The sequence below is a fragment of the Apiotrichum porosum genome (genome assembly GCF_003942205.1).
Source record: "Apiotrichum porosum strain DSM 27194 chromosome Unknown scaffold_2, whole genome shotgun sequence".
Taxonomy (NCBI): Eukaryota; Fungi; Basidiomycota; class Tremellomycetes; order Trichosporonales; family Trichosporonaceae; genus Apiotrichum; species Apiotrichum porosum.
In genome coordinates, this window is record NW_021167109.1 from 349,165 (window position 1) to 359,783 (window position 10,619).

A 10,619-nucleotide genomic window follows, 5' to 3' on the forward strand; every position below is an offset into this window, starting at 1 on the left:
GTCGCCGGATATCGCGGGCCCCGTTTCCAAATCGCTCCTGCTGAACCCGAAGCCGGATCAAGGCGAACAGGTGGGCCAACCAACGGATACAGGTTGGAAGGCCACGCAGCCAAAAGTGGCATGGTCACAGTTGCTGTAGTGTGGCAATGAGTGTAGCCAGCGGCCCACCAAGCTGGGCAAGTACAATGAAGAGGGACTAGAGGGCGGGATCCCGTGGAGAGTTGCAAGTGGGCGCGCGATGACAGCGCCTTCCCCCTTCCTTGGTGTTGAACATCCCAGTGACCAGCCGAGCTACAACTGTCACAACTGTTATGCGTCCCGGCGGCATGTCCACTCCCGAACAATCTCGAGCACCCAGGTACGCACTCTCTCGCAGCAAGGGTGTGCGTCCACCTTGAAGATGGCATGTTCGGTGCTTTCCGCCAATCTCGCTCGCCCTGTCAGGACTGACGACAAAGCTAGTCCACTATCTCAGGCACCCACCGTGGTTTTAAGGTACTTTGTTAGGGAGTGTGTGGCATGATGCTCACTCAACTCCGGTTTCTCGTATGGTCCCTCGTAGGGCGGCGTTGTAGCGTCACGTGCGCGTGCTGGCTGTACACTGAGTTTGCTGTCGCCAACAGGAACGTCCTGTCCATGCTGCTACTGTAAACGCGCTGCTTCTTGTATCAAGTGGGGGCTAGGTTTCTACAATGGCTACTCATCGGATGACTGCGGTCGGGGAAAAGACTAGTTCAAGTACCATGTCAACATCGGCGGGCACGCCCCCAGGCTCAAGAGGCACAGCGTTGGCGTTGGTTTGGAATCAGATACGAATTATCAGAGATGAACGATAAGAGATGAAAGCCCTTGGGACACTGGTGTTGTGTTCGACCATGACTAGGTCCGAGTTCACGAGGCCGCAGCCGACTCCCCTCCCCTTCAGCCAACCGTCTCTTGGCGTCCTGCACTTGGCACATGTCGTAAACAGTAACAAGTTAGGGCGATAACTACATGGTGAAAATGGTCCGGGAAGGCTTTCTTTTTTTCTTAAAAATAAATAAATCATAAAGAAAGGCATCTAGACAGTATATTGCAGTTGAGGGCAGATGGCACGCCTCGTGCAGTAGCCTCTTCGCAGCCATGGCCCCTCCGACCTGCACACGGAAACGTTAGCATGGGGCTCTGAGTCTAGCACCTGGCTGTGCAAGCACCGCGACCCACAAATAATATAGCTATGTACCGCTCGTTGCCTTTCCAGTTAAACAACTGTTTATTACCGTCACACCTTTTAAGCCCATCGCTGGTGTTCAAATCAAGCTCTGCAGCTTGACGGAGTAAAGAACAAATTCAGAAGTCATACATGTGTCCAATTGGTGTTGATGGGGACACAGAGAGCAATCGCAGCCGCCAATCATTGTCCAAAGACGAAGGAATGTATTCCAACATTCAACGTTAAGGGGTTCACCCAGACGTGCACAAACTCCTTGCATGCAAGTCGGCAATATTATGGACGCTGCGAGGAGACAGCCAAAGGGTTCGCAAGTCTTCTTGGTACATGACATGTTGTCAGAGGTGCATGCAGGGAACAACGGACGAGAGTCGGTGGAGCCTATAATGAGAAACATAATTTCATTAGAGTCTGTGTAGAACAACTAATACCTCCTGTGAAATTAAGTTTTAGTTTCATATGCTTGTAAAATTTGTATAGGGGTTGTGTCGCCAGTCCTAATTGTCGGGCTATTCCTGCAGAAACGGGCCGCAATCGACACCAGTTCCGCCCAACTGACGGCGCTTGGGCCCGAGATACAGAGGGATACCGGTTCTCCGGCGGATCTTCGCTCCAAACGGCGCCCCCCGTCGCCAGCCGCCGCCAGATATCGCGGGCCCCGCTCCTACCTCAACCGCACGGTACAGCGCGGCAGTGCTACCAGGTGGTGCTTCTGCATTGTTCCTTCCCAGGGCAACATGCTCCGCTTCCGTCCCCTCGTGGCCCCCGTGTCGAGCCTCGTATGCCTCACGAGGCGGACTCGGCGTTGGGCACCTCAGCTGACATGCCGGTCATGACCGGCCCCCAGAGGCACGCGGGGACCCGACCCCAGCGCCACTTCCCAATAGAGATTATTCGGCTCGCTTTTTTCGTCAAACCCATCCTTCGTCCACCCGCACTGGCTTACCGCAACACCAACGCGGCGCTCGACAAGACCGGTCCATACCACAAGCCCTCGCAGCCTACAGTGCGAAGAGGCTACGAGTCGGTAAGATCTCGCTGCTATGGCGGCTGGCTGACTTCAGCCGCAGGGAGTCACAACTTCCATACACAGGTACACAGAAGTCCAAAATCCGCAAAGCCGAGAGACGAACAACTGCCGGTTTTGCTCGTTTCAAGGAGGCGCTGATCTTGATTGTTCGTTGACATCGGATATCCGCCGCGATTGCGGCGAAAAGGCCACACACCACACCACCCGCCTCCGAGCACGGCACGGAGTCGAGCACACGCGGGCAGGCCCGCGCCGGCGAGCCCGCGAGGATACCCGCCGTAGTCGCATGTTGGTTTAAGGTGCTGCGCCTCCGGGTCTCATCAGGCTGTATAAGAAGAAGCGGGGTCTGCGGAGGACCATTGTTGCCCCACTACCTATCGCTATCGACCAAGTGGCCCCCATCGACGACCACTCTTGTCCAGCAAAGTCCGCCATCGGCACTCCGACGCCGACGCCACCTCCCCTCCACCCCCGCGTGATCCCCGCAGCCTCAGCTTGAGCGCGCAGTCTCAGCCGACTCGGTCCTTGCCGCTTTTTCACTTACCTCCACCTCTCTCGCCACCATGTCTGCCGACTATGCGGTTGAGAAGAACGTCGTTGTCGATGACAGCGGCGTCAACGAGCGCATGGACAAGGCCGTCCTTCGCGAGGCCGCTGCCGCCGACGAGGCCGAGCACAAGATGACCATTGCCCAGGGCTGGAAGTCGCACAGGAAGGTAAATAGACTCTTGGCGAGGCCTTTGAACTGACGGAACAGGCCATCCTCTGGTCCATGGCGCTTTCGGCTGCCCTCATCATGGAAGGTTACGATGTCGTGAGTAGCTCAAAACCGCAATGCAGCCAGCACAGCGGTTATGGGATCGACACGTGCATCCCGGCAACCACAAGTGTACCGTTCTAACAATCCCAGGTCGTCATCGGTTCCTTCTACGGTCACCCTGCCTTCGTGAGTGATGCCAAGCCATAACATCAGAATTCCATAAACTGACGCCTCCCAGCTTAAGCGTTTCGGTGAGTCGAAAGACAAGATGGCGTGTGTATGGCTGCTTGTATCTCGGTATTTTCCGACAAGTGGTCGCACTGCATTCCAGCGACCGTGCTGTCACTAACTGTTTTACAGGCAAGGTGGACCCCACCAACGTGAACGGTTACTCCATCCCTTCCGAGTGGCAGTCGGCTCTTTCGAACGGTTCTTCGGCCGGTGGTATCATTGGTCTCATGATTAACGGTTGGGCTGCCGACCGCTACGGTCCCCGCATTGTCATGATGGTCGCCACTGTCGCCCTTACCGCCTTCATCTTCCTCTTTGTCTTTGCCAACTCGCTCGGAATGCTCGTCGCTGCCGAAGTCGTGAGTGGTCAACGGCGGCGCTCGCCATGGGGAACGGCTCCGTTACTGACCCATACAGTGCTGTGGTCTGCCATGGGGTGTCTTCCAGACCTTGACAACTGCCTACGCCTCGGAGGTGTGCCCTATTCAGCTCCGTGGCTACCTGACTGCCGTAAGTTGTCTCTTAAACGTTGACGAGAAACACCGCTGACTCTTCAGTACGTCAACGCCTGCTGGGGTATCGGTATCCTTCTCTCGTCCGGTGTGGTCAAGGCCAGTCTCACGATCGAGTCCCAGTGGTCGTGGCGCATGCCTTTCCTCATCCAATGGGTGTGGGTCATCCCTCTTTTCATCATCGTCTACTTTTCGCCCCAGTCCCCCTGGTGGCTCGTTCGCCACGAGCGCCTGGACGAGGCCCAGGCCGCCCTTCGTCGCCTCACCAACCCCGAGGTTGTTTCCGAGGACGACCTCAGGAACACTGTTGCTATGATGGTCCACACCAACGAGATTGAGCGCGCCATCGAGGAGGGTACCACCTACATCGAGTGCTTCAAGGGTCTCGACCGCCGCCGTACTGAGATTTCGATGATGGTCTTCGCCATGCAGCTCCTCTCGGGTCAGAACCTTATCGGCCAGGGTGTTCAGTTCCTCCAGAAGGCCGGTATCTCCACCAACCTCTCGTTCTCGCTCAACATGATTCTCAACTCCATGTTCATCATCGGTACCATGGCTTCGTGGGTCCTCATCACCTGGATCGGTCGTCGCACCCTGTACTTCTACGGCATGGGTCTCATGTCGGTCGTGCTCTTCGTCATTGGCGGTCTCGGATGGACCTCGGACCACTCCACCTTTGAGGAGGACGGCACGACCTACATCTTCAAGGACGGCAAGTTCATCAGCACCACCTACGCCATTGGTTCGCTCCTCATCATGCTCAACTTTGTGTACAACGCCACCCTCGGCCCCATCTGCTACACGCTCATCGGCGAGATCTCGTCCACTCGTCTGCGCCAGAAGTCGATCGCCCTCTCGCGTATTGCCTACCAGGTCATGAACATTGTCTGTGGTATCATTGTGCCCCGCATGCTCAACGACTGGAACTGGGGTCCCAAGTCGGGTATCTTCTGGGGTGTTTCGGCTGGTCTCTGCACTGCCTACATCTGGCTCCGTCTGCCCGAGACCCGCGGCCGCTCTTACGGTGAGCTCGACCTGCTGTTCGAGCACAAGGTCCCTGCCTGGAAGTTCGCCAAGACCAAGGTCAACCAGTTCGCGGCCGAGACCGACCACAAGGTCGAGAGCTCGCACCACGACCACGTCGACGAGAAGACCGAGCAGATCTAGGTGCTGCTTGCGTAGGGCTGAGAAAAGGGAAGAAAGTGTTTAGTGTGTGTGTATACGGGGCTATCGCCAGGGGATGAGCAAGGGTTCAATATGATTTAATGAATGTGTGATGTCCTGCACCGACCATGGTTCTGGACCTCTTCTCCGGATCTCTGGGCACAGTAAAAACATGAAACTTAGTGCTGGAGCAGGGATGGCCTTGAATTGTGTCTACCTTTTTATGAACTGTACCAAGCCATGGGAATGAGTAACAGTCGCTTTAATCAACTTGTCGCAGGACAGTTAATTTTCTAAAACCATAACAAATGTCCATGCACAGGTTTCTGCTGCTTACCCAAGTGTGAGGGTGTTCCGCGTGAAACTGAATCAAGGCCAAGCTCATGGAGTGTGGTGCATGTGGCGCTGCTTTGTGTTGGCGTTGCAGGGAGGCACTCTATCCCGAGGATCGGCAAGTCACCACTGCAAGGTCAACTCAGCGACACGCTCATCAACCAGTACGGTTCTGAACTGGCACCGCGGCGAAGGGCACAAGTCACAGTGGACACGTTGCCAATTGGAATGCCACGATCGCACCTTTGGTGATTTGCTACTGACATCGGTCAGCCTGCAGTCATGTAGATGTTCCGCGCTCCCACCCTCGGGTCAGTGTTCCTATGCACCAACTTGGTACTGCCACCTGCCAGCTGGGCCCCAGATACGTTGTCAAAAGCGAATTGCGTTCGTCTACTACCTGTAATGCTATATTCGACATGTGTACAACATGTGTCGTCGTCGGTCGGTCGCGGCGCTTAGCGCCGCGTTCCATCGTCCCTTCCTTCACACAAGTGTGCGGTTAAAGCGAGAGGCTCGCTCCACACACAGCATGTGCGCCTCGGCCCGTGTCTCCACCAGTTCCCTCCTGCTTCTCCGGCAACCAACTCTGCTGGTACCCTGTACCACAGCGACCCCCACTCGCCGCGCTCACACCGCCCTTGCTCTTCCAGAGGGCATTTACACCTCCAGAATACCCATCTCCCTCCACCTCTCAGCGAGCTCGGCAACGCCCTGACCCATACCCTGTGGGGTCATGAGGTCCTTCATAACCAGGAGGTCAAACTCCTTGCCGAACGCCAGGAAGTGGGCGAACAGCGAGTTGAAGTGTGCCTCGACCGAGAGGTGGACCACCTGCTCAAAGTGGGCGTGGTAGAGGTGCGCAAACACGCGGAAAAGGTGCTTGTAAATGTGTTTCGCAGTGTATGCGAATGAGGTAGGGAAGTCGCGACCTGGGACGTGTTAGTGGCCGTTGTATCAAGTGAGAGGGAGCAGCTGGTTCTCCGCAAAATGAGAGACCAGATTCTCCTCGTAGGACACTCACCCGACTTTGTGGGGAAGACATTCTCATCCTCGAGCAACTTCTGGAGCCAGCTCATGACAAAGTCGATGTACGTAGGTGCCGGCAGCGATACAAGACGCTGGTTCTGGTCTGGCCAAAGAAAGTTGAGCCTGGACAGTTAGCGCTCAATACGTATTATGCAGTCACGGGCCGGCCGACAGTCAAGAGTGAAACAGACGCCACTTCCGTGCCCGTCTCATCACTCAAGATGCCACTCCGCCTCAGCCCCACTCACGAAGGCCCTGCCGACATGGTCGGGCAATGCTGAATAGTACAGAACTCGGTGAGGGCAGAGTAAAAGTGGTTCAAGTTGTGGTAAAAGTCGAACACTGGAATCGTCAGCATCGATCATTGCGAGGGACCATATAGGTCCCGAGTCGAAGGTACGCGCACGGCCCGACGATGGGCCCCAGGTGCTATTCTCTCGCCCTTTCCACGCAGCACCGGTGACAGATGAAGTATACTCACGGTTGATAGCGACCCACTCGTTGACGTCGACGTACTTTGGAGGCGCGACGATGGTCTTGAAGCTGCCCTTCACGAGAGCTGCCTTGACGAACGGCTGGCAGAGGAAGAGCGGCTTGGGTCCTGGGCTACCGGGAGACTGAGCGAGCTCGGCGCCGGGCGAGACGAGGGGGGCATCGTACGCGCCAGTCTGTCCCAGCTGTGTGGGGATGGGGGAGCGCTTGGGCGCACGCAGGCGGCTGGAAGCAAGTTAGCACTGTGTGCACGACGGGAGCTGCGGGGAGGTGAGGCAGACAGGTGGACGCGACTGCACAGAGAGCTGGCACAGGGAAACCAGCAGCTCCCTAATAGCCATTGAGGCGACGAGAGAAAGTAACGTACCCGATGGAGTTGAGGAAGCCGGACATGGAGTGCTGGTTGATGTCTTGGAGAGAGGGAAGAGCAGCAGCAAGAGTCGAGACGGGTCGCTTGGTCCCAAAGTGTGCCAGATTATGGAACACACCCCCTAACGTCGACGAGGCGCGTGCAGGCACGCGCCGTCCACGCGATCGCAACAATGACGTGTGAAAAAACGAGAGTTGATGGCTTCTTGTCACCATCTATTACCGCTCCAGCAGTGTCGACGGTCTCATTGCCAGAGAGCACGGTCAAGTGCCATGGCGAGCAAGTTGTCTGTCTCGTGACCATCCTCGACACCCCTCTCTTCACTCCCAACAAAGGCGTCCCGTCCGTACGGGATCCGCCGACATGGTCTACCTCAAGACCTGGACACAGTTCGAGAGCGTGGGTTTACGAAAACACCGAGTTTCAGCACTGACCTGTACAGGAAACTATCAACTTGTATAACCAGTCACCACGGAAAGTGAGCACACGAGAGGGTGGCAAACAAGGACTTTGGGTTCCAGCAACATGGTTGTGGTGTAAATGTCCACGTTTAGCGACTACGACTATGTCGTTCGTCAACCAGAGCTGCTGGGTCTTGCCTGCCCTTTCTCCACGCGCCGTACCTCCCCCCTCTTTACTGACCCAACAGACGCGCTATGTGGTCAAGTTCGTCCCCAAGACGGGTGAGCTGGTGCTCAAGGTGACGGACAGCACGACAGTGAGCATCTCATCTCTACGTCTTACGTGTCCCGCTGACCGTCTCCCAGTGTTTGAAGTACAAGACATTCAGCGCCATCATCCTCAACCGCTTCGAAGCCCTCAACCTCCGCCTTCTCTCGACCATGGGCAACGTGCGCCGCCGGCCCGTCCTTACCGGTTCCCCCACTGGCGGAAGCAGCGCGGCGACTCCTGCAGCTGTCGAGGGTGATGACCCGATGCTCGGCGTCGGCAAGAGCAGCACTCCAGCGAGCCCCAAGCCTCAGGCTAATACCCCTCAGGCCGCTGGCAAGGCTGGAGGAAAGAAGAAGAAGGGCAAGAAGTAGGCATGCATATATTGTAGGGTTCGCTGGCATGCAGTATATGAGCTGCAGCTGCGGTGTGTGTGTGTGTGTGTGTGTGTGTGTGTGTGTGTGTGTGTGTGCAGTGGTTATACCGTTAGACGACGGCTACATGTTACACGGCCGGCGGCAGCGACCTGTCAGTCGTGCTGGAGCTGTCATGAGGGATGGTCCTGTTGCTCCCTGAGCACGGCCTCTTTTGCGCTATTGTATTGATGTATCTTAATGCGTCTGCAGTGTCAGCCGTGCAATCCTGTGACTTGATCCACAGCTGCCCACATTGTAGCGTCTCACTACTTGTCTCCGGGGATGGGGCGTGCCATGGTCGCGTACTCGTCCACCGCGGCTTTGACTTGCTCGGCAGAAGCACGAATTGCCTCGACCCGCTTGCCATCATAGTCCTCGCCTGTAGCCCCAATCTGCGCGGGCTCAAGCTCGAAAGCGTGTGTCTTCATCTCGGACACATACGCGCGAGAAAGAGACACGCTCGCCTCAACGTTGGTCTTGGCCGGGTCCAAGGCGCGGAGCTGGTCGGCAGCGGACGGCGACGCCGGGGGAGGCTGGGATGTAGGGTCGATGAGCTTCTGAAGGACCGAAGAGGGCAGTGACGAGAGCGCATCGAGGTCTGATTGCAGTGCCGAAGCCATCGTGTCAGTGTGGGTCGTGGTGGGTCGTGGACGGAACAAGCGAAGGTGGACTGGGCGATGGTGAAAGTGAGGTCATTACGGAGGCAGATTAAACCAAGTCAACACTTCCAAAATCAAGATCGCCCTGTTGCCATTCCAATCAACGACACCCGTGGAATGTGGCCTAGCAACCGCAACAGGATGGATTCAGAGCTCATAGTTGGTCGTTACATAAAAGGTTCACAACAAGGTCTACTTCTCCACATGTCACGCAGGCGTGCCGTCGGTCTCATCAATCACATTCTCAGGCGGGACGTCGTCTCCGACGGCGGCCCGAAAGTCGACCACTGACGGATCGAGGGGTGGCCGGCTCTCCTCCTCTGCCTCAGGGTGCTCTGCACGCTCCTTGGCAGCAGCCTCCTCTTGCTCGGCGCCAGCCTCAAGCTCCTCCACAGTGAGACTGTGACGGTGCTGCGCGCCAAGGATGGGAGACTTCTCCTCGTGAGCAGGAGTATGGTCAGGCACCTCCTCTGCTGCCGCCGCCTCTTCGGCGATGCCGAGCATCTCGCGCAACGCCTTGTTCTCGTCCTCGAGACGCTGAATCTCCATCTCACGCTCCATGGCCCAGTCACTTTGACCTTCAGTGCCATAGTATCCTCCCGAGCTGCCAGGAATGAAGCCTGGAAACTGGTTCCGGCGGGTTGGTCCGCGGTGAACGCCACGCTGGCTTGTATCCGGCCGTGTTGGTGAAGACGGCGAGTGAGGTGATGAGCTGGCGGGCGAGGACGAGTGGACTTGATCATCGACGATTTGCAACTGCGCGAGTGCGTCGCTGTCGGAGTCTTCTCCATTGAGAGAACGCATCGCGGAACGGAGGAGAGTCGATAACCTGGTGAGTAGGAGGGAGAGGGAGGTGTCGTCGTGCAGTTGGGCCGAAGAATGGGCTGTCTGGAGAGACTGGAGAAGCTGGCTGTAGTACGAGTGCAGCGCGAGATCGTGTTGTTGAGATGCGTGCTAGGAGGTCAGAGAAAGAGAAGAAATGAAGACAATCTACTCACGGCTACACCGCGGAACTTGCCCATCACCGTCTCCAATGTTTGCTCGTACTCCTTGAGGAGAGCATTCAACTGCTTGTTCTCATGCTGGAGGCCCTGGTTCTCGAGGACAAGGTGCGATGCAAAGGACTCAAGCTCAGTTTGGAACACCTCTGTTGCGTTAGCGCGGGGATCGTCCTCACAAACTCACCATCCGAGATATCGAGGTTGAATCGCCGTAAAGGGAATCCGGCACCGACGTGAACAGACTGCCCCTTCACCAGTGTCAGCAAGGCTCGTAATGGATATGATGTGAACCCACTTTGACGTTGTCTGTACGGGCCTTGAGCTGGGTCACGAGAGCACGGTTGTTGGCCAGTTGCTCTAGGTCAAGTCAGCTTTGATCGGGATAGGCAAACTTACCTGACAACTCGTTGACCAGGCCCCAAACTTTCATGAGCTCCTCGTCGTAGTCTATCATCTGGTGGGACATGGTTGGTGGATGATGGTCACTACGGGGGGGTCAATCATATGGTCATGGCATGCCGAGTCTCAACCTGACGCGACCCGAGCGGAACCAAATTGTTGCCGCCCAGCCCTGTGACGCGTAGTTGAGTGGACTGTTGACAACATGAACATTCAGAACATTCCTTTCCTCCTCACCACAACTCGCATATCGTACCTACTCGCCAGTTTGCCAACCCTCTTGCCAAGCGAAAGACTACACAACCTCGACTGCTACACACTACTATCAGACCTGTCGGACGAGT

General features: G+C 56.5%; 5 protein-coding genes across 5 annotated transcripts; 2 read left to right on the top strand and 3 right to left on the bottom strand.

The window, feature by feature from the left end:
- Window positions 1–2,803: 2,803 nt before the first annotated feature.
- Window positions 2,804–4,910, top strand: EHS24_004101 (uncharacterized protein; the record flags this gene model as incomplete). The annotated part of the gene is made up of 7 exons (XM_028619729.1): window positions 2,804–2,956; window positions 2,998–3,054; window positions 3,151–3,186; window positions 3,239–3,251; window positions 3,361–3,590; window positions 3,649–3,741; window positions 3,789–4,910. 7 exons carry the CDS (start codon window positions 2,804–2,806, stop codon window positions 4,908–4,910), a joined length of 1,704 nt encoding a protein of 567 aa, XP_028478701.1.
- A 990-nt stretch (window positions 4,911–5,900) lies between these two features.
- On the bottom strand, window positions 5,901–7,154 carry MOB2 (Maintenance of ploidy protein mob2; the record flags this gene model as incomplete). Its single annotated transcript, XM_028619730.1, has 5 exons — window positions 5,901–6,172; window positions 6,265–6,392; window positions 6,518–6,611; window positions 6,751–6,986; window positions 7,129–7,154. 5 exons carry the CDS (start codon window positions 7,152–7,154, stop codon window positions 5,901–5,903), a joined length of 756 nt encoding a protein of 251 aa, XP_028478702.1.
- Window positions 7,155–7,494: 340 nt separating this feature from the next.
- EHS24_004103 (uncharacterized protein) lies at window positions 7,495–8,174 on the top strand (the record flags this gene model as incomplete). The annotated part of the gene is made up of 4 exons (XM_028619731.1): window positions 7,495–7,530; window positions 7,574–7,609; window positions 7,781–7,849; window positions 7,899–8,174. The coding sequence occupies 4 exons, from the start codon at window positions 7,495–7,497 to the stop codon at window positions 8,172–8,174; spliced, it is 417 nt and encodes a 138-aa protein (XP_028478703.1).
- Window positions 8,175–8,482: 308 nt separating this feature from the next.
- Window positions 8,483–8,836, bottom strand: EHS24_004104 (uncharacterized protein; the record flags this gene model as incomplete). Its single annotated transcript, XM_028619732.1, has 1 exon — window positions 8,483–8,836. The coding sequence occupies one exon, from the start codon at window positions 8,834–8,836 to the stop codon at window positions 8,483–8,485; it is 354 nt and encodes a 117-aa protein (XP_028478704.1).
- A 246-nt stretch (window positions 8,837–9,082) lies between these two features.
- Window positions 9,083–10,342, bottom strand: EHS24_004105 (uncharacterized protein; the record flags this gene model as incomplete). The annotated part of the gene is made up of 5 exons (XM_028619733.1): window positions 9,083–9,829; window positions 9,874–10,022; window positions 10,061–10,124; window positions 10,172–10,233; window positions 10,273–10,342. The coding sequence occupies 5 exons, from the start codon at window positions 10,340–10,342 to the stop codon at window positions 9,083–9,085; spliced, it is 1,092 nt and encodes a 363-aa protein (XP_028478705.1).
- Window positions 10,343–10,619: the final 277 nt, after the last annotated feature.